Source organism: Lipotes vexillifer, unplaced genomic scaffold (genome assembly GCF_000442215.2).
Source record: "Lipotes vexillifer unplaced genomic scaffold, Lipotes_vexillifer_v1.1 scaffold169, whole genome shotgun sequence".
In the NCBI taxonomy this organism is placed as follows: Eukaryota; Metazoa; Chordata; class Mammalia; order Artiodactyla; family Lipotidae; genus Lipotes; species Lipotes vexillifer.
In genome coordinates, this window is record NW_006793375.1 from 1,562,173 (window position 1) to 1,586,401 (window position 24,229).

Consider the following 24,229-nt stretch of genomic DNA (forward strand, 5'->3'; position numbering starts at 1 on the left):
CCTCCCTCCTTCCCTCCCTCCCTCCTTTCCTTCCTTCCTTCCTTCTTTTGTTTTTTATTTTTTGTCTGTTTGCTGTTGCTAGGACTTCCAATACTATGTTTAAAAAAGTGGCGAGAGGGACTTCCCTGGTGGTGCAGTGCTTAAGAATCTGCCTGCGAATGCAGGAGACACAGCTTCCAGCCCTGGTCTGGGAAGATCCCACATGCCACGGAGCAACTAAGCCCGTGCGCCACAACTACTGAGCCTGTGCTCTAGAGCCTGGGAGCCACAACTACTGAGCCCACATGCCTCAACTACTGAAGCCAGCATGCCTAGAGCCTGTGCCTGGCAAACAGAGACGCGACCACAATGAGAAGCCTGCGCACCACAACGATGAGTAGCCCCAACTCACCACAACTAGAGAAAGACTGTGCGCAGCAACAAAAACCGAATGCAGCCAAAATAAATAAATAATAAACAAATTTTTTTTTTTTAAAGTGGCGAGAGTGAGCATCCTTGTCTTGTTCCTGATTTTAGAAGAAAGACCTTCAGCTTTTCACTGTTGAGTATGTTGTTAGCTATGGGGTTTTTTTTTTTTTTTGCATCTTTATTGGAATATAATTGCTTTACAATGGTGTGTTAGTTTCTGCTGTATAACGAAGTGAATCAGTTATACACATACATACGTTCCCATATCTCTTCCCTCTTGCATCTCCCACCCTCCCACCCTCCCTATCCCACCCCTCCAGGTGGTCACAAAGCACCGAGCCGATCTCCCTGTGCTGTGCGGCTGCTTCCCACGAGATACCTGTTTTACGTTTGGTAGTGGATATATGTCCATGCCACTCTCTTGCTTTCTCACAGCTTACCCTTCCCCCTCCCCATATCCTCAAGTCCATTCTCTAGTAGGTCTGTGTCTTTATTCCTGTTTCACCCCTAGGTTCTTCATGACATTTTTTTTTAAAATTCCACATATATGTGTTAGCATATGGTATTTGTCTTTCTCTTTCTGACCTACTTCATTCTGTATGACAGACTCTAGGTCTATCCACCTCATTACAAATATCTCTATTTCGTTTCTTTTTATGGCTGAGTAATATTCCATTGTATATATGTGCCACATGTTCTTTATCCATTCATCTGATTATGGACACTTAGGTTGTTTCCATCTCTTGGCTATTGTAAATAAAGCTGCAATGAACATTTTGGTACATGACTCTTTTTGAATTATGGTTTTCTCAGGGTATATGCCCTGTAGTGGGATTGCTGGGTTGTATGGTAGTTCTATTTGTAGTTTTTAAGGAACCTCCATACTGTTCTCCATAGCGGCTGTACCAATTCACATTCCCACCAGCAGTGCAAGAGTGTTCCCTTTTCTCCACACCCTCTCCAGCATTTATTGTTTCTAGATTTTTTGATGATGGCCATTCTGACTGGTGTGAGATGATATCTCACTGTAGTTTTGATTTGCATTTCTCCATTGATTAATGATGTTGAGCATTCTTTCATGTGTTTGTTGGCAGTCTGTATATCTTCTTTGGAGAAATGTCTCTTTAGGTCTTCTCCCCATTTTTGGATTGGGTTGTTTTTTCTTTTTTTATTGAGATGCATGAGCTCCTTGTAAATTTTGGAGATTAATCCTTTGTCAGTTGCTTCATTTGCAAATATTTTCTCCCATTGTGAGGGTTGTCTTTTGGTCTTCTTTATGGTTTCCTTTGCTGTGCAAAAGCTTTTAAGTTTCATTAGGTCCCATTTGTTTATTTTTGTTTTTATTTTCATTTCTCTGGGAGGTGGGTCAAAAAGCATCTTGCTGTGATTTATGTCTTAGAGTGTTCTGCCTATGTTTTCCTCTAAGACTGCGACAGTTTCTGGCCTTACATTTAGGTCTTTAATCCATTTTGAGTTTATGTTTATGCATGGTGTTAGAGAGTGATCTAATCTCACACTTTTACATGTACCTGTCCAGTTTTCCCAGCACCACTTATTGAAGAGGCTGTCCTTCCTCCACTGTACATTCCTGCCTCCTTTATCAAAGATAAGGTAACCATATGTGCGTGGGTTTATCTCTGGGCTTTCAATCCTGTTCCATTGATCTATATTTCTGTTTTTGTGCCAGTACCATACTGTCTTGATTGCTGTAGCTTTGTAGTATAGTCTGAAGTCAGGGAGCCTGATTCCTCCAGCTCCATTTTTCATTCTCAAGATTGCTTTGGCTATTCGGGGTCTTTTGTGTTTCCATACAAATTGTGAAATTTTTTGTTCTAGTTCTCTGAAAAATGCCAGTGGTAGTTTGATAGGGATTGCATTGAATCTGTAGATTGCTTTGGGTAGTAGAGTCATTTCCACAGTGTTGATTCTTCCAATCCAAGAACATGGTATATCTCTCCATCTATCTGTATCACCTTTAATTTCTTTCATCAGTGTCTTATAATGTTCTGCATACAGGTCTTTTGTCTCCTTAGGTAGGTTTATTCCTAGATACTTTATTCTTTTTGTTGCAATGGTAAATGGGAGTGTTTTCTTGATTTCACTTTCTGATTTTTCATCATTAGTGTATAGGAATGCCAGAGATTTCTGTGCATTAATTTTGCATCCTGCTACTTTACCAAATTCATTGATTAGCTCTAGTAGTTTTCTGGTAGCATCTTTAGGATTCTCTACGTATAGTATCACGTCATCTGCAAACAGTGAGAGCTTTACTCCTTCTTTTCCGTTTTTGATTCTGTTTATTTCTTTTTCTTCTCTGATTGCTGTGGCTAAAACTTCCAAAACTATGTTGAATAAGAGTGGTGGGAGTGGGCAACCTTGTCTTGTTCCTGATCTTAGTGGAAATGATTTCAGTTTTTCACCATTGAGGGCGACGTTCTCTGTGGGTTTGTCATACATGGCTTTATTATGTTGAGGAAAGTTCCCTCTATGCCTACTTTCTGCAGGGTTTTTATCATAAATGGGTGTTGAATTTTGTCGAAAGACTTCTCTGCATCTATTGAGATGACCATTGGTTTTTCTCCTTCAGTCTGTTAATATGGTGTATCACATTGATTGATTTGCGTATATTGAAGAATCCTTGCATTCCTGGGATAAACCCCACTTGATCATGGTGTGTGATCCTTTTAATGTGCTGTTGGATTCCGTTTGCTAGTATTTTGTTGAGGATTTTTGCATCTATGTTCATCAGTGATATTGGCCTTTAGTTTTCTTTCTTTGTGACATCCTTTTCTGGTTTTGGTATCAGGGTGATGGTGGCCTCATAGAATGAGTCGGGGAGTGTTCCTCCCTCTGCTATATGTTGCAAGTGTTTGAGAAGGATAGGTGTTAGCTCTTCTCTAAATGTTTGATAGAATTCGCCTGTGAAGCCATCTGGTCCTAGGCTTTTGTTTGTTGGAAGATTTTTAATCACAGTTTCAATTCAGGGCTTGTGATTGGTCTGTTCATATTTTCTATTTTTTCCTGATTCAGTCTTGGCAGGTTGTGCATTTCTAAGAACTTGTCCATTTCTTCCAGGTTGTCCATTTTATTGGCATAGAGTTGCTTGTAGTAATCTCTCATACTTTGTATTTCTGCAGTGTCACTTGTTACTTCTCCTTTTTCATTTCTGATTCTATTGATTTGAGTCTTCTCCCTTTCTTTCTTGATGAATATGGCTAATGGTTTATCAGTTTTGTTTATCTTCTCAAAGAACCAGCTTTTAGTTTTATTAATCTTTGCTATCGTTTCTTCATTTCTTTTTCATTTATTTCTGATTTGATCTTTATGATTTCATTCCTTCTGGTAATTTTGGTTTTTTTTTGTTGTTGTTGTTGTTCGTTCTCTAATTGCATTAGGTGCAAGTTTAGGGTGCTTATTCGAGATGTTTCCTGTTTCTTAAGGTAGGATTGTATTGCTATAAACTTCCCTCTTAAAACTGCTTTTGCTGCATCCCATAGGTTTTGGGTCGTCGTGTGTCCATTGTCATTTGTTTCTAGGTATTTTTTGATTGCCTCTTTGATTTCTTCAGTGATCACTTCGTTATTAAGTAGTGTATTGTTTAGCCTCCATGTGTTTGTATTTTTTACAGATCTTTTCCTGTAATTGATATCTAATCTCGTAGCGTTTTGGTCGGAAAAGATACTTGATACGATTTCAATTTTCGTAAATTTACCAAGGCTTGATTTGTGACCCAAGATATGATCTATCCTGGAGAATGTTCCATGAGCACTTGAGAAAAGAGTGTATTCTGTTGTTTGGGGATGGAATGTCCTATAAATATCAATTAAGTCCATCTTGTTTAATGTATCATTTAAAGCTTGTGTTTCCTTATTTATTTTCATTTTGGATGATCTGTCCATTGGTGAAAGTGGGGTGTTAAAGTCCCCTACTATGAATGTGTTACTGTCGATTTCCCCTTTTATGGCTGTTAGTATTTGCCTTATGTATTGAGGTGCTCCTATGTTGGGTGCATAAATATTTACAATTGTTATATCTTCTTCTTGGATCGATCCCTTAATCATTATGTAGTGTCCTTCTTTGTCTCTTCTGATAGTCCTTATTTTAAAGTCTATTTTGTCTGATATGAGAATTGCTACTCCAGCTTTCTTTTGGTTTCCATTTGCATGAAATATCTTTTTCCATCCCCTTACTTTCAGTCTGTATGTGTCTCTAGGTCTGAAGTGGGTCTCTTGTAGACAGCAAATATATGGGTCTTGTTTTTGTATCCATTCAGCCAATCTGTGTCTTTTGGTGGGAGCATTTAGTCCATTTACATTTAAGGTAATTATTGATATGTATGTTCCTATTCTCATTTTCTTAATTGTTTCGGGTTTGTTATTGTAGGTCTTTTCCTTCTCTTGGGTTTCTTGCCTAGAGAAGGTCCTTTAGCATTTGTTGTAAAGCTGGTTTGGTGGTGCTGAACTCTGTCAGCTTTTGCTTGTCTGTAAAGTTTTTAATTTCTCCATCAAATCTGAATGAGTTACTTGCTGGGTAGAGTAATCTTGGTTGTAGGTTTTTCTCCTTCATCACTTTAGATATGTCCTGCCACTCCCTTCTGGCTTGCAGAGTTTCTGCTGAAAGATCAGCTGTTAACTTTAGGGGATTCCCTTGTGTGTTATTTGTTGTTTTTCCCTTGCTGCTTTTAATATGTTTTCTTTGTATTTAATTTTTGATAATTTGATTAATATGTGTCTTGGCCTGTTTCTCCTTGAATTTATCCTGTATGGGACTCTCTGTGCTTCCTGGACTTGATTAACTATTTCCTTTCCCATATTAGCAAAGTTTTCAACTATAATCTCTTCAAATATTTTCTCAGTCCCTTTCTTTTTCTCTTCTTCTTCTGGGACCTCTATAATTTGAATGTTGGTGTGTTTAATGTTGTCCCAGAGGTCTCTGAGACTGTCCTCCGTTCTTTTCATTCTTTTTTCTTTGTTCTGCTCTGCAGTAGTTATTTCCACTATTTTATCTTCCAAGACACTTATCCGTTCTTCTGCCTCAGTTATCCTGCTGTTGATCCCATCTAGAGTATTTTAAATTTCATTTACTGTGTTGTTCATCGTTGTTTGTTTTCTCTTTATTTCTTCTAGGTCCTTTATAAATGTTTCTTGCATTTTCTCTATTCTATTTCCAAGATTTTAGATCATCTTTACTGTCATTACTCTGAATTCTTTTTCAGGTAGACTGCCTATTTCCTCTTCATTTGTTAGTTCTGGTGGCTTTTTGCCTTGCTCCTTCATCTGCTGTGTGTTCTTCTGTCTCCTCATTTTGCTTATCATACTGTGTTTGGGGTCTCCTTTTTGCAGGCTGCAGGTTCGTAATTCCCATTGTTTTTGGTGTCTGTCCCCAGTGGCTAAAGTTGGTTTAGTGGGTTGTGTAGGCTTCCTGGTGGAGGGGACTAGTGCCTGTGTTCTGGTCGATGAAGCTGAATCTTGTCTTTTTTGTGGGCAGCTCCACGTCTGGTGGTGTGTTTTAGGGTGTCTGTGGACTTATTATGATTTTAGGCAGCCTCTCAGCTAATGAGTGGGGTTGTGTTCCTGTCTTGCTAGTTGTTTGGCATAGGGTGTCCAGCACTGTAGCTTGCTGGTCGTTGAATGAAGCTGCGTGTTCGTGGTGAGATGGAGATCTCTGGGAGATTTTCGCCGTTTGATATTCTGTGGAGCTGGGAGGTCTCTTGTGAACCAGTGTCCTGACGTTGGCTCTCCCACCTCAGAGGCACAGCACTGACTCCTGGCTGCAGCACCAAGAGCCTTTCATCCACACAGCTCAGAATCAAAGGGAGAAAAAGTAGAAAGAAAGAGGACAAAATAAAGTAAAATAAAGTAAGGTAAAATAAAATAAAGTTATTAAAATTAAAAAATAATTATTAAGAAAATTTTTTTTAAAAAAAGTAAAATAAAAAACAACAAACAAACAAACTAAAAAACCGGATGGTTAGAACCCTAGGACAAATGGTGAAATCAAAGCTATACAGACAAATCTCACACAGAAGCATACACATACACACTCACAAAAAGAGGAAAAGGGGAAAAATAATAAATCTTGCTCTCAAAGTCCACGTCCTTAATTTGGGATGATTCGTTGTCTCTTCAGGTATTCCACAGATGCAGGGTACATCAAGTTTATTGTGGAGCTTTAATCCACTGCTTCTGAGGCTGCTGGGAGAGATTTCCCTTTCTCTTCTTTGTTCTCACAGCTCCCAGGGGCTCAGCTTTGGATTTGGCCCCGCCTCTGCCTGTAGGTCGCCGGAGGGCTTCTGTTCTTCGCTCAGACAGGACGGGGTTAGAGCAGCGGCTGATTTGGGGACTCTGGCTCATTCAAGCCCGGGGGAGGGACGGTTACAGATTGCGTGGCGATCATGCGGTGGGAGAGGCCGGCGTGACGTTGCACCAGCCTGAGGCATGCCGTGCGTTCTCCCGGGGAAGTTGTCCCTGGGTCATGGGACCCTGGCAGTGGCAGGCTGCATAGGCTCCCCGGAAGGGAGGTGTGGATAGTGACCTGTGTTCGCACACAGGCTTCTTGGGGGCGGCAGCAGCAGCCTTTGCGTCTCATGCTCATCTCTGGGGTCTGCACTTTTAGTGGCGGCTCACGCCCGTCTCTGGAGCTCCTTTAAGCAGCGCTCTTAATCCCCTCTCCTCGCGCACCAGGAAACAAAGAGAGAAGAAAAAGTCTCTTGCCTCTTCGGCAGCTGCAGACTTTTCCCGGACTCCCTCCCGGCTAGCCGTGGTGCACTAACCCCTTCAGGCTGTGTTCACGCCGCCAACCGCAGTCCTGTCCCTTCGCTCCGACCGAAGCCCGAGCCTCAGGTCCCAACTCCGCCTGCCCCGGCGGGTACAAGCTCTCAGGCTGGTGAGTGCCGGTTGGCATCGATCCTCTGTGCGGGAATCTCTCCGCTGTGCCCTCCGCACCCCTGTTGCTGCGCTCTCCTCTGTGGCTCTGAAGCTACCCGCCTCCGCCACCCGCAGTCTCCACCCACGAAGGGGCTTCCTTGTGTGTGGAAACCTTTCCTCCTTCATGGCTCCCTCCCACTGGTGCAGGTCCCGTCCCTATTCTTTTGACTCTGTTTTTTCTTTTTCTTTTGCCCTACCCAGGTACGTGGGGAGTTTCTTGCCTTTTGGGAGGTCTGAGGTCATCTGCCAGCATTCAGTAGGTGTTCTGTAGGAGTTGTTCCACGTGTAGATCTATTTCTGATGTATCTGTGGGGAGGAAGTTGATCTCCGCGTCTTACTCTTCCGCCATCTTCCCCCTCTCTAGCTATGAGTTTGTCCTAAAGGGTCTTTATTATATTGAGATATGTTCCCTTTATGTCCACTTTGATGAGAGTTTTTGTCATGAATGGATGTTGAATTTTGTCAGATGCTGTTTTTGGGGGGTCTGTTGAGATGATCATGTGTTTTTTATCCTTCTTTTTGCTAATGTGATGTATCACATTGATTATTTTGAAAATATTGAACTATCCTTGAGTCCCTGCAATAAATCACAGTTGATCATGGTGTATGATCCTTTTTGTATATTGTTGGCTGCGGTTTGCTAACATTTTGTTGAGGATTTTTGCATGTATGTTCATCAGTGATATTGGCCTGTAATTTTCTTTCTTTGTAGTGTCTTTTTCTGGTTTTGGTATCAGGGTAATGGTGGCTTCATAGACTGAATTTGGAGTGTTGTGTTCACTTCAGTTTATTGGAATATTTGAAGAAGTATAGGTATTAGTTCTCTTTATTTTCTTGTGAAGCCATCTGGTCCTGGACTTTTGTTTGATGGGAGTTTTTTAATTACAAATTTAATTTCATTGCTAGTGATTGGTCTTTTCAAATTGTCTGTTTCTTCTTGATACAGTCTTGGCAGGTGTATGATTCTAGAAATTTGTCCATTTCTTTGAGGTTGTCCAATTTGTTGGCATATACTGTTTGTAGTATTCTCTTATGAGTTTTGTATCTGTGTGGCATTGGTTGTTATTTCTCTTCTTTCACTTATTATGTTGTTTATTTGGGTCTTCTCTCTTTTCTTCTTGGTGAACCAGGCTAAAGGTTTATCAAGTTTATCTTTTCAAAAGATTAGGTCTTGCTTTCATTGATCTTTTCTTTTCTTACTTTTGGTCTCTATTTTTATTTCCTCTTTGATCTTTATTATTTCCTTCCTTTTGCTGACTTTGGGCTTTTTTGTCCTTTTTCTGATTCCTTTAGGTGGTAGGTTATGCTGTTTATTTGAGATTTTTCTTGTTTCTTCAGGAAGGCCTGTATTGCTATAAACTTCCTTCTTAGAGCTGCTTTTGCTGCATTCCATAGATTTTGGAAAGTTGTGGTGGAAAGTTGTGTTTCCATTTTCATTTGTCTCAATGTGTTTTCTTATTTCCTCTTTCATTCCTTTATTGACCCATTGGTTTTTTAGTAGCATGTTGTTTAGTGTCCATGTGTTTGTTCTTTTCTCATTTTTCTTTCTGTAACTGATTTCCAGCTTCACACTGTTGTGGTCAGAAAAGATGCTTGAAATAATTTCTATCCTCTTAAATTTGCTGAGACTTGCTTTGTGGCCTAGCTTGTGATCTGTCCTGGAAAACATTCCATGTGCACTTGAAAAGAATATGTATTCTGCCATTTGGGGATGGAATTTCCTGTAGGTACTATCAAGTCCCACTGGTATAACGTGTTATTTAAGACCACTGTTGCCTTATTGATTTTCTGTCTGGATGATCTGTCCATTGATGTAAATGGGGCATTTAAGTTCCCTGCGAGTATTGTATTATTGTCAATTTCTCCATCTATTCCTGTTAATATTTCCTTTCTATGTTTAGATGCTCCTTTACTGGATGCATATATGTTAATGTGTGTAATATCTTCTTCTTGTATTGATCTCTTTATCATTATATAATGCCCTTCTTTATCTTTTGTTACAGCCTTTGTTTTAAAGTCTGTTTTGTCTGGTATGAGTATTGCTACCCCCTGCTTTCTTGCCATTTCCATTTGCATGAAATATGTTTTCCCATTCCCTCTCTTTCAGTCTGTGTCTTTATTTCTGAAGTGAGTCTTGTAGGCAGCATATAGGTAGGTCTTTTTTTTTTTTTTTAATACAATCAGCCACCGTATGTCTTTTTTTATTATAAATTTGTTTTTAAATTTATTTTTGGCTGTGTTGGGTCTTCGTTGCTGTGCGCGGGCTTCCTCTAGTTGCAATGACTGAGGGCTGCTCTCTGTTGCAGTGCGCAGGCTTCTCATTGTGGTGGCTTCTCTTGTTGCGGAGCATGGGCTGTAGGTGCACGGGCTTCAGTAGTTGCAGTACATGGGCTCAGTAGTTGTGGCTCGCGGGCTCTAGAGTGCAGGCTCAGTAGTTGTGGCTCGCGGGCTCTAGAGTGCAGGCTCAGTAGTTGTGGTGCACAGGCTTAGTTACTTTGCAGCATGTGGGATCTTCCCGGACCAGGGCTGGAAGCTGTGTCCCCTGCATTGGCAGGCGGATTCTTTACCACCTCACCACCAGGGAAGTCCCCACCCTATGTCTTTTGATTGAAGCATTTAGTCTATTCATGTTTAGGGTAATTATTGATAGGTGTGAACTGATTGCCATTTTATTACTTGTTTTCTGGTTGTTTTTATAGCTTTTCTCTGTTCATTTCTTCTTTTTGTTTCTTCCCCTGTAGTTTGATGATATTCTTTAGTATGTTCATGTTCCTTTCTTTTTAGTTTTTGTGTATCTATTGTAGGTTTTCGATTTGTGGTTGTCATGGGGTTCATATATGTTGACCTGTAACTATATCTACTTGTTTTAAACTGATAGTCATTTATGTTCAGACACATTTTAAAAGATCTACATTTTTTTAAACATTTTTATTGGCATATAATTGCTTTACAGTATTGTGTGAGTTTCTGCTGTATAACAAAGTGAACCAGCTATATGTATACATATATCCCCATATCCCCTCCCTCTTGCATCTCCCTCCCACCCTCCCTATCCCACCCCTCTAGGTGGTCACAAAGCACCAAGCTGATCTCCCTGTGCTATGCAACTGCTTCCCACTAGCTATCTATTTTACGTTTGGTAGTGTATATATGTCAGTGTTACTCTCTCACTTCATCCCAGCTTAGCCTTCCCCCTCCCCATATCCTCAAGTCCATTCTGTTCATCTGCATCTTTATTCCTGCCCCTAGGTTCATCAGACCTTTTTTTTTTTTTTTAGATTCCATATATATGTGTTAGCATATGGTGTTTGTTTTACTCTTTCTGACTTACTTCACTCTGTATGACAAACTCTAGGTCCAGCCACCTCAGTACAAATAGTTCAATTTCGTTTCTTTTTATGGCTAATATTCCATTGTATATATGTGCCACATCATCTTTCTCCATTCATAAAAGATATACATTTTTTTACACCCCTCCCGAAACTTTTGTGTTTTTAATGTCATATTTTACATCTTCATGTTTATCCCTTAACTGTTTATTGTAGTTATAGTTGCTTTTACAATTTTTTGTCTTTTAATATTTGTACTGGCTTATTTAAGTGGTAGATCCTTAGTCCTTAGTATATATTTGCCTTTCCTTTTTGGATTTTCCATTTCCTATAGATTCTTACTTTTTTCCATTTAGAGAAGACCCTTTAACATTTCCTTTATGGTAGGTTTAGTATTGATGAACTCTTTTAGTTTTTGCTTTTCCAAGAAGTTTTTACCTCTCCTTGGATTCTAAATGACAGTCTTGCTGGGTAGTATCCTAGGTTGCAGGTTTTTCCCTTTCTGCACTTTGAATATATCATGCCACTCCCTTCTGACCTGCAAAATTTCCACAGAAAAATCAGCTGATAGCCTTATGGGGGTTCCCTTGTATATGGCTCTGTTTTTATCTTGCTGCCTTTAAAATTCTCTTTATCTTTAAGCTTTACCATTTTAATTATGATATGTCTGTCTGGGTTTATACTGTTTGGGACCCTCTGTGCTTCCTGTACCTGGACATTTGTTTCCTTTTTCACTGGTTTGGGAAGTCTTTAGCCATAATTTTCTCAAATACATTTTCAATCCCCTTCTCTCTCTCTTCTCCTTCTGAGACCCCTATAAGTTGAATATTGGTACATTTAATGTTATGCCAGAGATCTCATAAAGTGTTCTCATTTTTTAAAATTTGTTTTTCTTTTTGCTTTTCTGATTGGGTGGTTTCCATTACTCTATTTTCGAGATCACTTATGTGTTCTTCTGTGTCACTTAGTCTGCTATTCATTCCTTCTACTGTGTTTTTTATTTCAGTTACTGAATTCATTATTTCTTTCTTTTTTTTTTTTTTTTTTTTTTGGTTCGCGGGCCTCTCACTGTAGTGTTGTGACCCCTCCCGTTGCGGGGCCCACGCGCAGGCTCAGCGGCCATGGCTCATGGGCCCAGCTGCTCCGCGGCACGTGGGATCTTCCCGGACCGGGGCACGAACCCGTGTCCCCTGCATCAGCAGGTGGACTCTCAACCACTGCGCCACCAGGGAAGCCCCGAATTCATTATTTCTGATTGGGGTTTTTAACATATTTTCTTGTTCCTTGTTAACATTCTCACTGTGTTCATCTATTCTTTTCCCTAATTCAATTAACATTCTTACTAGCAATGCTTTGAATTCTTTATCTGGTAAGTTATTTATTTCTGTTTAATTATGTATTTTCAGTGGTTTTCTCTTGCTGTTTCAGCTGAGAGTAGCTCCTCTGCCTCATTATTTTGCTTAACTTTCTTTGCCTCTATGGATTTAAATGAAGCAGTTATCTATTCCAGTCTGGAAGGGGTGTTCGTATTATAGACTGTATGTGCCTAATGCCTTTGGTGGGAGAGCAGATTTGATGTGGACATAAGCCAGGTGTTTCCTCAGGATGTGCTGGTAGCTATCAACTTGGTAGGACATGAGGCTCAAGATGGAGGGGCTAGAGATGTAGCCGGGTGTGGGGTGGGACTTCCCTTCTGCTCATTGGCCATCACTGCCCTCCAAGTTGCTGGAGTAGAAGCCCTGAGGGTTGGGCTTGATCTGGCTCTGTTCCCTTTAAGTGTCTGCTTTCCCCTTTCCTAGCACTGGGACCTTTGCCCCAGAGCTGGGGATTGCTGAGGCAAGGGAGGCCCGTGTGGAGTCTCGGCTCATTTTTGCCACAGACACATGTCTGAGCTGTCTCCGATGTGCTGCCAGTACAGGTGCCAGCAGTTATTTCCCTCGATCTGCTTAGATGCAGCCTCGGGTCCAAGTCTCCTTTGTCCCTCACTGCTAATCACTTCCCCCAGTCTCTGCCACCCTTGGGCTTTTGTGGAGCTGCACTGCAGGGCAGGTGGGGCCGGTGTGGACTCTCTTTGTGTATTGGGGTAAGCTGTGGTGGAGTGGCCATCACCAGAGTTCTGGGCTGCTTCTGATATGACGTTTGAGTAAGCGCCAGCAGTGGCTGCTGCCCCCTCACCCAGGCTCTGCCCTGGGACTGGGTCATCTCTGCATCCCACGGCCAAGTTTTTTTCCCTGGTTGTGGCAGCCCTAGATTCCATACCACACTGCGACGTGGAGTAAGCTTTGTTGGAGCATGCACCGAGGCAGTTGTGGGAAACTTGGAAGCCACTGGAGCAGTCCTCTTACCACCTTCTCTGCCCTGCCCCAGGGGCAAGCCAGTGCACAAGCATGTTCCTCAGGAGCGGAGTCCAGGCTTCCCCCAGCCCTCCTATTAGTTGCAGTGGTCCTTCAAGCAGCCAAGGGGGCTTGTCTTCCCTGTGTAGGATGCCAGGACTGGGGCTTCCATTTGTGGTTCTCACTGCTCCCTCCCCAAGGCGGGTGTCTGTTCATGTGTTCTCCCTTTTCCTCTGAGTCCCCTCCCAGGGGCATAGGTCCTGACCTGATTGCTTTTCTTCCCTTCCTGCCCAATTCCATATGTATCTTTCTTATAGCCTTGGTTGTACAGGTTTCTGCCAGTTTCCAGTTAGTTTTCAATGAGAATTGTTCCACATGTAGATGTATTTTTGATGTGTTCATGGGGGGAGGTGACCTCCATGTCTTCCTATTCTACCGTCTTGATTGATCTCCTTTATAACAATAGTTTTGACCATGTAAAATCACAATGGCTAATAAGAATGAATAACAAATTTGTAAAAAACCTCAAGCTCTCATTTTGAAAATAAATGACTATTCTTTTGGCAGCAATGAGTAGTTGGAGGCTAAATGTCTTATGTTTTCACATTATCACATTATTTCACACTTGCAGTGTGCCACCAGTTCTTTAGCTGTCTAGTAAAATGTAAAATATATTTGTGTGTCCTAGTGTTTAATGTCACGGCATTACAGTGATAGCAGTAGCTAATAAATAATGGGATATAATCAAATGAACCTGTTTGGAAGGAGGTACAGAGGGGATTAGAATTTGTATCAGGCAATATTGATTTGTGATTATGTAGCGGAAAAAAAAAGCTGTTACCATTTTTGACATCTGTATTGCAACAGACATATGACACAGGTATTTCGTACTATTTGTTATTCTAGAAAGTAAAAAAGTATCAGAGACAGATCTATTCCTTTCTCTATTAGCATACAAAATCTAATATTTATCTTTGGAGGCATGGAACTTGAAAAATTTGTATAACTATTTTCCCACTGTTCAACCCCACTCCATTATAGCCACAGGCCTCTTCCGTACGTCATCTTATCTTCCAACATAGGAGATAATGTGGAGCATTATGTAACATTTCTCATCATGTCAGTTGTAGCACAACTGAACATAAGCCCAAGCCAGCCAAGATAGGGGATTACATCTCAGTTATTTTCTGGAACTGAGTTTTGGAGGGACTGCTAAACCAGTATGAGACAGTGGATACTGAATACTAATTGAACTCAGATTCCTGGAAAATTGAGGCTAATGGCTCAATGTACTCAGTGAAAGGGAGAAATACACATAGGCACATTTTGGGGTGCTGGGGCATTTCACAAGCAGAACATTTATCATTACTTGCTTAAGCAATATTTACAAATACAGAGGGCCGCTCTTACATAAAAATAGATTATGTAGCCATTATGATTTCTTATTCAGCGTGCTACAGAATGTCCTTCTGTCCCCAATATCCACTCCACACTTCTCTGTCAACCTGCCACAGTAGCCAGAATTTTCACCATCTTCAGTGAGTCCACTGTTCTCTAGGTAACTGTGTCACTCAAAATAGTAGTGTTATTAGCCATGAAGGTAAATTAAGGCATAGCAAACATCCATGTGTCTGATTTGATGCACCCTCATACTGCACCTTTATTTCTTATGTACACTCATCGCATGTGGCTTTTCTGGGTAAATTTGCAGGAGCTTAAGTCACTCTTTTATTACTGTAAATGACTTCACTGAGCATGTGAATCACAATAGCCTCCCTAGTAACTGCTTGACAATACAACGTAAGTTGCATCAGTCTTACTCCAGTTCCTGCAAGCTTCATGCCTCATAAACAACACGAGGTCAAAAGTACTCGAGGGCTTCTTAGAATTCCTGAGACATGTTTCTGCCTCCACTCATTCCTCTTCTCTCTCAACCCTGAATCTCCTTTCCCCTAATTGATCTGATTATGAAGATCCCCCATGTCCTCAGAGCTCTAACTCTCAAACTCAGCTTTCCATTCTCTTCTTACTGCATTTGCATCTCCAACAGTGCCGCAGGGTAGCAAGCATTTCTGTCTTCACAGAATTCTCCCACCCGTAAGACCTTTGACAAACCTCTCAGGTCACTTGTTGTCAAGTGAGGAGATTTCTTACCTTTGGCAGAGATGCCCTGGAGCCCGAACTCTGGGTGGTCATCGTTAAGACTGTCGTGATGCCCAGTGCAACTCTGGCAGGGGCTGCATCCATGTTTATCCAAAAAGAGACCCAGGACAAAATGACTATCAACAGACTGGGGATATACATCTGGATCAAGTAATATCCCATCTGGCGTTCCAGGTGAAACTTAACCTCGATGCAGGTAAACTTTCCTGGAAACAGAAAGTGATGGTTTAAAATCCAATTTGAATTTATCTTTCCCATTCCAGCCTCCCACTTTATTTTTATTAAAAAGGAGCATTAAAGATGGATTTGAAAGATTGCACAAAACGCTGACATTACACATCTAATTCAACTCTTTTCTAACTCAACCCGTAATGGAAATGACAGTGTGAGAACGAGTGATCTAAAGAGTCACTGGACCAAAACCATGTGGCATATTTAATTTTCAAATCTGTGCTTGTTGAAGCCTGATTATTTAGACAGAGCTTCAGAATTTTCTAGACTATCCATTGGAAAGAAAATATTCATGTTTTGTGGGGGTTATAGTATGTAATATATAGGATATAAGATATAACCTACAACATATATGTATAGCATATAATACACAGCATATAATATATAACATATAATATGAAATAGTTGAAACCATTCCTTCCTAAGTACTAAAGTTCACATGGGGCTCCTAAAGGATTTGGATAATTGTGTATCTATCTTTGTGTTACCAATAGCAAAAGAAAAATATACATTTGTAGAAACCATGAATATAATCTAGTCACTGTAAAAATTTCATAACCTCCTGGGTAATTGCTTGAGGACATTTTAGAATATTCCTAGAATCTGTTTACAGTGTTGCATTGCCTATAAAATTGAGTGCATATAAAGATATTAAAACTTGTAACATACTATTAAGAGACAGATGTTCCTGCCCCTTACCACTTTCCTTCCTCTTTAATTGGCTTGGAGTTAGAAACACAGAAGGTAATTCGGCTTAGCTCACACAAATTATGAGGTAGGGTTGGGCTCTTCTTGGCCAGGAAGAGCAGCTTAGAGTCAGGTTTTAGTTATTTCATAGGAAGCACTGTTGACTTCTGGATCAAGTGTTCATGGACCAGAGCAGTCACTGAACAAACCATCATGTCTCGACTGCCTCTCCTTGATCAGCTGTGTGGCATCAAAGACGAGGACGTTCATAGGGAAAGCTATCAACTTTACTCGGTGGGCATAATCTTCCAGGGAACAGCAGATGCCCACTTGTTGCTACTACCTCACATTCTCCCCCTGCCCCATGTGTCTGTCAGCACCACAGACAATGCATGACTTTAGAGCCAGCTGACTCCCCGCAAGCTGATTTTCATGCACGCTGTCTATAGGACTGGAGAGTACAACAGCTGCATTTCTGGGTTTGCAAAGACCTATGTTATTATTTCTGTCTTCCACTGAGGCAGAGAGTGCAAATTGACCTGAGGAGCTAACGTCAAGAATGGATGCTGGGAATGGGCCGGAATTCATCCACTTCCTGCACCATTTACAAGGTCTCATACCCTTTTCTTCAGACTCATTTGATAGTAGATGGTCAGCAAGAGAACAGCAAAAGATCCCCAAATCTCTTTCCTTCTCTCTCTCTTCTGGAAAAATTATCTGTTGCGCTCCCTGACCTGTTCGAAAGGATGTAGGCATCTTATGTGTTGAGCGGATTTTGACCCAAGCCCAGGACAGTGCCTAATAGCTCCACTTTCTTGGTAAATATGCGGCAATTAAGGTGATGGGATATATACTCCAAGCGGCAGATGGAGCCCACTTGGGTTTAGCAGCTCAAAGGAAACTTACCAGTGTTGTAGTGCTTTGTGCAGTAGCCGAGCTCTTTCTCTTCTTTCAAAATGAACTGAGGCAGTGTTAATCCTTCAGCAACTTGAACTGGACCATCACTTAACCACTCAAATATCAGGTCATTCATCGTGTACCCAACTGGAGTAAACAGATCATAGTAAAAAAGTGAATGCATCTTTCCAAGAAAGCTTGAAAGTCTAGCCACGTAAAGAAACAAACAAGGAAATCATCTAAAGCGACATATGCTCTATCAATTCAAGAGCATTTTTTAATAAAAGAGCTGCAATCATCATGACAACTACATGTCATTGGAGCCAAAGAAATGGAAGACAGCAAGCTATTTCTGAATGATTTTTTTTTCTGTGTAATGGGAGAATGGGACTTATGAAGTCCATTTTTCTTCTGCCCACTCTATCCAGTAAATGTTTCTGAAGAACAAACAAGTAAACAAACAAAAATCCTTTGAAGATTGTCTTTACTTTAAAGAGCTGTGTCTGTGGATATCCATTAAGACAATGCAGTTCATGGCACCAGTCTTAGTATTTCAAATGAAAAGCATTCCTTTTTTAAAAAAAAAAAAAGAGAATGGATTTATCACAGGCCTGCTTAAAATATTTCCATTGCAAACTTGGCCCCTCTCCTAGGGTCTATTAGCTTTGTTTTGAGAAAGTTTATGTTCAAGTCGTTATGGTCAATCCTCAGTTACTTTAGCAAGCGGGGAAGGCTATAGGCAGGTAACCTAAGAGGAAGCTGTGGGATATGCAAATCAAGCATATTCATTTGTGCTAGTGTCTTGCTAAAGGGGCCCACACATCACACTGATTAATATGAAGTAAAACAGATTCTCTGTTATATAAAGTCATATTGTTATATGACTTTTGAACCATCCAGAGTAAGACTGTTATCAGTTTAGTAAACCAAAGTTAGCACTTAGTCTCCAAGCTCCTGCTAACTAGGTCATTATGTCAAGGGCTTCTGGGTTTTTTACACCCCGGAAATGAAGGCTACTCTTTTTTCAGGCATCAGTTCTCCCCCTTCTTTTTTTATTTGTGATATTGGAACTCTAAAAGGAGATCGAGGAGGACAAGGGTTATTATGTGAGGTTTTGGCTGGCCAGTAACCTCAGCAAGTTTATTAAGTTTATAGATTCTTATTCTTGTTTACTGCAAGGTAGTGACTCACCAAAGCTACCCAGAAATCAATGGCAAAGTTAATTGGAATCTACTTTCCTCTTTCTTTGGGCCACCTTTTCCATTCAAAGCCAGAAAATAAAAACAAGCAAGGAATCACAAAGGGGACTTCGTATAAGCATTGATGGTCCACAGAGAGAATGGCCAACCCTATCTCTTCCACATCAGTGCTGCATGAGCCCTTCTTGAGTATCTCCACCAAATACTAGAGGCTTGCCAAACACCCCCTATTCTTGTCTGGTCAGCTTCTTGCTGACCACTACAATAATAGTCCTGGTCAGCCACCGGGAAACCCCACCTGGGGGCAAACAGAAGAGGTAAAGATGTAGGGAAGGAGGACGTGATATGAGGGTAGAAAAGTAAAGAGCAATTCCCACCCTTCACAGTCAGTCATTGGTAAGCACATCACTGCTTCTTTCATTTCATTACTTCTAGGTCCTGCAAGGGCCAAGCATATTTACTAATTGGAGTTTTTAAGCCTTGGAGGAGCCTCAGATGACAGCTATGATTGCTGTTTTATAGAGAAACTAAGTGTTGGGTTGAGTCAGGGGAGAGGTGGGAGCAGTAGAGGAGTCACAAAGAAGGAATCATTATGTAGGAAAAAGTTTTTCTTAACTGTCTTCTCAAGAGAAGGGGCGATAGGGAAAAGATGAATACATAAAGCCTATTGTAAACCAGAAATTCTCATTTTATTCCTGACAACTTGTTCGAACAAAGATGCTTCATTATTTTGTTTATTTCTGTAGGAAGTTTCAGGGGAAATCTACAGTGATTTTAAATGATCAGAAGGAAACCCTGTCACCGCCTCTTTTTTAATAATAGTTGATATGTCTTTTTACATTTGTTATTTTTCTAAACCAAGAAGTTAAAAGTATTTTCTTGCCCCTGCCTCATTAAATCTCCTAACCTCCCTGTAGGTCAGTAGCACTTATTATTCTCTGCATTTTACAAACAGAGAAACTGACAGAGCAAGCCAGAAAACATTTCATGTCTCCTGTCTAAAAATCCCATTACCTTGGAGGCATCAGCAACTTATGGCCCATGTCAAAGATTTCAGTGGCGTCAGGGCCATGGCATAAAGGGGACAAAGTAGTAGCATTTTTCTCTTCCCTTCACCAGGCCTTTGGATATCCATTGCCCATCTAAGGGAGATGCCTTTATTCCTTATCATCTCATGCCCCTCATTTTTGTTTCCTCCTCTGGCTAAGGCCCCTGCATCTTGTCCTCAAATCAATTAGCCCTTCCTGCCAAAATTCCTTTGGGGTGAAGGTCTATACAAGCGTGAGATAGAAGGAGATACAATTTTCTGACTAGAATGTGATTCATCATAGAGGTTAAATGACTAATAATCTTAATTTTCCCAGGAGACATTTTCATTTCAAAGAAAAGCTTACTAAATCAGGCTCATTTTTTGAGGAAGGGCAAGTTATTTGGCATTTTACCTTGAAAAATGGTCTTCTCTCTATTGGATATAAGACATGCACACACATTCACTTTTGATTGTCCTTCCCTTAAGGACCTCGGGAGTTGTTAAGTAGGTAGAGAATGAGTCTTACAGGTTTTTTCTCCTTAATGCCACATTGAAAGAACCAGGTCATTGGTTAAAACAAGCAGGTGGTCATTTCAGTAGTAGTGACTTACAACTCTCCAGCTGCATTGTACACGTCTGGACATCCATTGGAAAATTCTTCAAGTCCATGGGACAGGATAAGGTCAAGGTGAGCCTTAGCAGAGAAAAAAAATTTTTTAAACAAGTTTTTAATTTTTGAGGTCTGGTTCTTGAGAAGCAAACCAAAAACACATTTTGCATTAAGCAGAGTGACACTGATTCAAGGAATGAAGTCTCAGCTCTCACTCAGGATAATGCTTTCTAATTTTCAAATGAACAGTAGTCATTGGTAAATTTTTAAAATACTATACAATTTTGCTGTAACCCCTTACTCTCCATTTCCCATCTTCCAGCCTCATCTCCCCAGTGGTACTGGTCTCAAGTTTATTCTAGAATCAAGAAGAGCACTGAGAAATAGTGTAACAAGAACCGTGGGCTCTTCTTACACACACTGATGTCCAAAAGGCGTAAAGTTTCTACTGCTTTAGAATTGGACAGGTGGGCTTTGCTTCAAGGACAATAAATGATGTGATAAGCATAATTGATTGTGATAAGTATTCGTTCTCCTTCCATCAGGTAGGCAAAAACTTCCATATCTTTTCATTTGCTAACTACATGGATAGGTCAGTTGTACATTGTAGCATTCATTCTAGAATTTTGACAAATCTGGAGTGGGTAATCCTTGATCTAAAAAAAACAAAACCATTTGAGGATGGTGGCTTGTATAAATACATAGCCTTCTCCTCTCTGCACCCTGGGGGGACTACTGTGCTCCCCCTTTCCTTAACTTTTCAAGCTCCAGCCAGCTCTGATCAAGTCTTTCATCAGGATATTGATTAAGCCACCACCTCTTTTCTACTATTTCCTTTTTTAGTCCTCAAGGAAATGGTACACACCTCTTGCTCTTCAGTTTTTCTATGCCTCAGAGATTCAAGGGAGGAAATTAAGGTTGAGAATCAGCAGACCTGTGTTCCCTTTCAAGTACTGCCTCCAACTGTCTCTGTCCCCAAAGCAAGACCTTAAACTCAATAAACACGCATCCTCACCAAATGATGGGGTAGGATCAAATGATGCTTATTGCCATTTAGCTCTAATACTAGAATCCATGTTATTCTGAAGTTCACTGCTCCAACTTCTGTTCATTTTCTCTCAAACATCTTTTCTATCCATAGACCCCTCTGACTTTTACACCATTACCTAAACTCTCCCTTTCTGTCATGCTCTCCCCTCCTGGTTCCCTTCTCTTTCCTTTCTCAACTTCATGTTATACCTTCTATACAAGCCAAGACAAAATTTAAAAAAGAGTGGCCCAGTTATTTTAAAGAAAGAAAAGATTTGGGATTTGAAGTGAGGTTAGGCAAAGAATCCATGCTGACAGTCGTCAAAATCATCAAAATACAACAGTGACTGGGACAAGCAAGATACAAAACAGTGCAGTATAATCTCAATTATGTAAATATGTTTTCAATATTGGAAGTAAACATAACACTATATTAAGAGTAGATATTTCTGGTTGGTGGGATGATTCATATTTTTTTTTTACTCTGTTCATTCTGCATTATCTATATTGACAAGTGTAGGCTATTCTAAGATGTCCGTCTTTATGTAATTAAACATGCCTTTCTTTAAACAATAGCTGAAGGGTAAAGTTATTAAATTATGTTTTATTCAATAATGTTTTGCTATATTATAATTATATTATTATTATTAAAATTTTGCCACAAACATACAGTATTTCACCTTCATTGCTAAATAAATTACCTACCTTCTCTGAGCTATTCTGAGAACACAAATACCATGTTTCTAAAGGAAAAACAATAGTTTGGGGTTCTAAACATCTGAGTTAAAATAACATTTTAGACAGGAAAAATAATTTTTGTCAGTTGTGGAGTTCATTTAGAGATAGCAGTATAAATATAGTTAAAGATATTTACATTTCTTCCCAGCATAAAGACTTTTTTTTGAGATTTTATTTTATTGAGGTCAATGCCATGAACTCTTTAAAGTAAGGGAAGAGTAAAAGAATCAAAATGAAAATCTCTAGTAATCCAAAAATTAAAAAAATTTGACACTTTATTAAGCGAGGGGAATCTCAGAAGGATCTGTGGGTTTAAAACTGTTACTAACACAGTAAGAATCTATTTATTCTTTTCTATTTTTTTAAAGAGGAAATATTTACATCAAACAAAAATATGTCCATCATATAAAAATAATCAGAGGGCATGTGTATAGTTTAAGTGAATCAAAACTAGAAAACCTGGAAATTTCATTATGATTTTGAAAAGTTTACTTTTGAGAAATTAGAAAATAATAATAGCAAAAATGAATACAGCTTAAAAACATGCAACAGGAAATTCAGTTGTACTTTGTTTGCTATTGGAAACAACTCAATTTTAATATTCTTAATCATAGGTTTGCTGAATACAATTCTTCTGTGAAGTGAACTTTTCACATTTATTTAGGGGGAAGAGGCTTCAGACATGATATTTCTGCCTTTGTGGCAGATCTAACAATCCTATAGGGACCCAGAATTCTTGGGGTCAAAACTATTAACAGCCATGGAAAACCCCACTGAGAGAAATTCCCAATGAGCATGAAACTCTCTGAATTTTGTCTCAGCTGAGAACTCAGTGGGTATTTCCTTTCTTCCTTATTTATTTTTCTAATTTCCATTCTAGGTAGGTTTTGTATGGGAACTCAATGGGTGCCAATAACAAGGAGGCAAGTTAACAGCTCCCCACTTTGCTAAATCACGTCATCCGCTGAGCAAATGGGAAGCGATTGGAAAGATCTAATCAGTTCTTTCATGGCCAACAGAGCCCATAATTTATGATGTCTAGTGTACCACACATCTGCAGGCCTAAAACTCAGACTTGCCTTTTACTTATTTTCTTCCTTTTCATTGAAGCATATATTAAACACAGTAAAAATACACAAATCTTAAGTTACAGCGTGATACCTTTTTGCATCTATACCCACCTGTTTAACAAGCACCCAGACCAGACTTAGAATATTCCTGTCACCCCAGAACATTCCCATGTGCTCTCTTCTCAGTCAAGAAGCTTCAAAAGTAACCACCACTGCTTTTTTTAAAAGCTATCTTTTAATTTAAAAACATGAGTTTTGGGGAAAGAACGAGACAATATTATTTTGTACAGAGATGCAGAAATCGCACCAAATAAGACTGACACATCCAACATATACTAAAATGTGAACTATTTTTATCCCCTTTACTCTGGCTCTCACATCTTTTTTTGGGGGGGGGGGTCTCACAGAATTAAGTATTTATATTGAAAGTCAGATTTTTTGCTAGCAGACACTGCCTACATCATGTCAGATTTTCTCTCCTCTTCCTCACCATCTGAAATATTAAGGCCATTGCATGTGAAGGCAGTGAGCTGAGGCCACCCATCTTCCATTTGACTTTTCTTAAAGAACTCATTCCCTGAAGCATTGTCGCACATCCCCCACTGTCACTGTGGCGACATGCATGCATTCAGGGCGCCCCTGCTCCTGTTTGCACAAGGGAAGGAATAAAGTTCCCTTATAGAGGCCCTACTTCTTTATAGAGAGTAAGAAGGCTGAGTGAACATTTTGATTTTAAAGGCAAAAGGATAAGACAAAGCACAGGAAGTCAGCTTCCCCCCAAATCTCCCTCGCCTTCCTTACTACTCTCCTATTCAGTTCACCTTGCCATCAAACCAGCTCTTGGGTTTATACCTAATTTAAAGTTTAAAAGACTGATAGATGCAGACATTGTAAGCTGAGTTAATGTTATAATTTTTAAAATCAAATATATTTTTAAATTTACTTATTTCTCTCCTATGCAAGGTTCTTCCCTCATGCAAGAACCACAAAGGCTACAACTCTCTCTTTTTCACCATCTAAAATAATGCCTTCAACAGATTAGGTATTCAATAAATATTTGTTGAGCAAATGAATGAGTCTTCGTCCTCAAGCTCTGTGGGAGAACTTAAGGCTTTTATTCAGCAGAAATGGGAAAGGGCAGAGGATTTAGAAGGAAAGAACGGTCATCTGAGCCCACGGGGTGTTGCCGAATTCCCAGACTGGCAAAAGAAGCCAGAAAGCTGGCCTGGCCCTTTCCGTAAGTTCCTAGCATTTCTAGTGGGAACTAGAAATAAGGCAAATCAAGCTGAAAGAAAGCCCGGAAGCCCTGTCCACCTGTCCTTGAGCCTTGCTCAGGTAGCTGGGTCCACGGCCAGGACTGTTCTCCTATTGCTAGAAGCATGCGAACTAATCACTTAACTTTATAACGTCATGGCGGACAGGAGGTTCCTTGACTCACAAAGCAACTACTCGTTCATAAGGCACTCAGTATTAGAAGTGGAAGTCCATTCCCAGCAAAAGATTCTTGAGGGAAAAAAAGCCACTTGAAGAGAAAACGAATTTTCAGGTGGAATTACAAATTGTCATTAGGGATCTTCCT

At 40.1% G+C, this 24,229-nt stretch overlaps 1 protein-coding gene across 1 annotated transcript in view; it reads right to left on the minus strand.

The window, feature by feature from the left end:
* The window catches only part of GLRA2 (glycine receptor alpha 2), a 188,106-nt gene that overhangs the window by 99,335 nt on the left and 64,542 nt on the right, over positions 1-24,229 (minus strand). Inside the window, exons 5-7 of the mRNA XM_007466340.1 lie at positions 19,815-19,897; positions 16,984-17,121; positions 15,151-15,365 (exon numbers count right to left, since the gene is read on the minus strand). Coding sequence (XP_007466402.1) covers positions 15,151-15,365; positions 16,984-17,121; positions 19,815-19,897 — 436 coding nt within the window. The remainder of the gene's footprint in view (positions 1-15,150; positions 15,366-16,983; positions 17,122-19,814; positions 19,898-24,229) is intronic.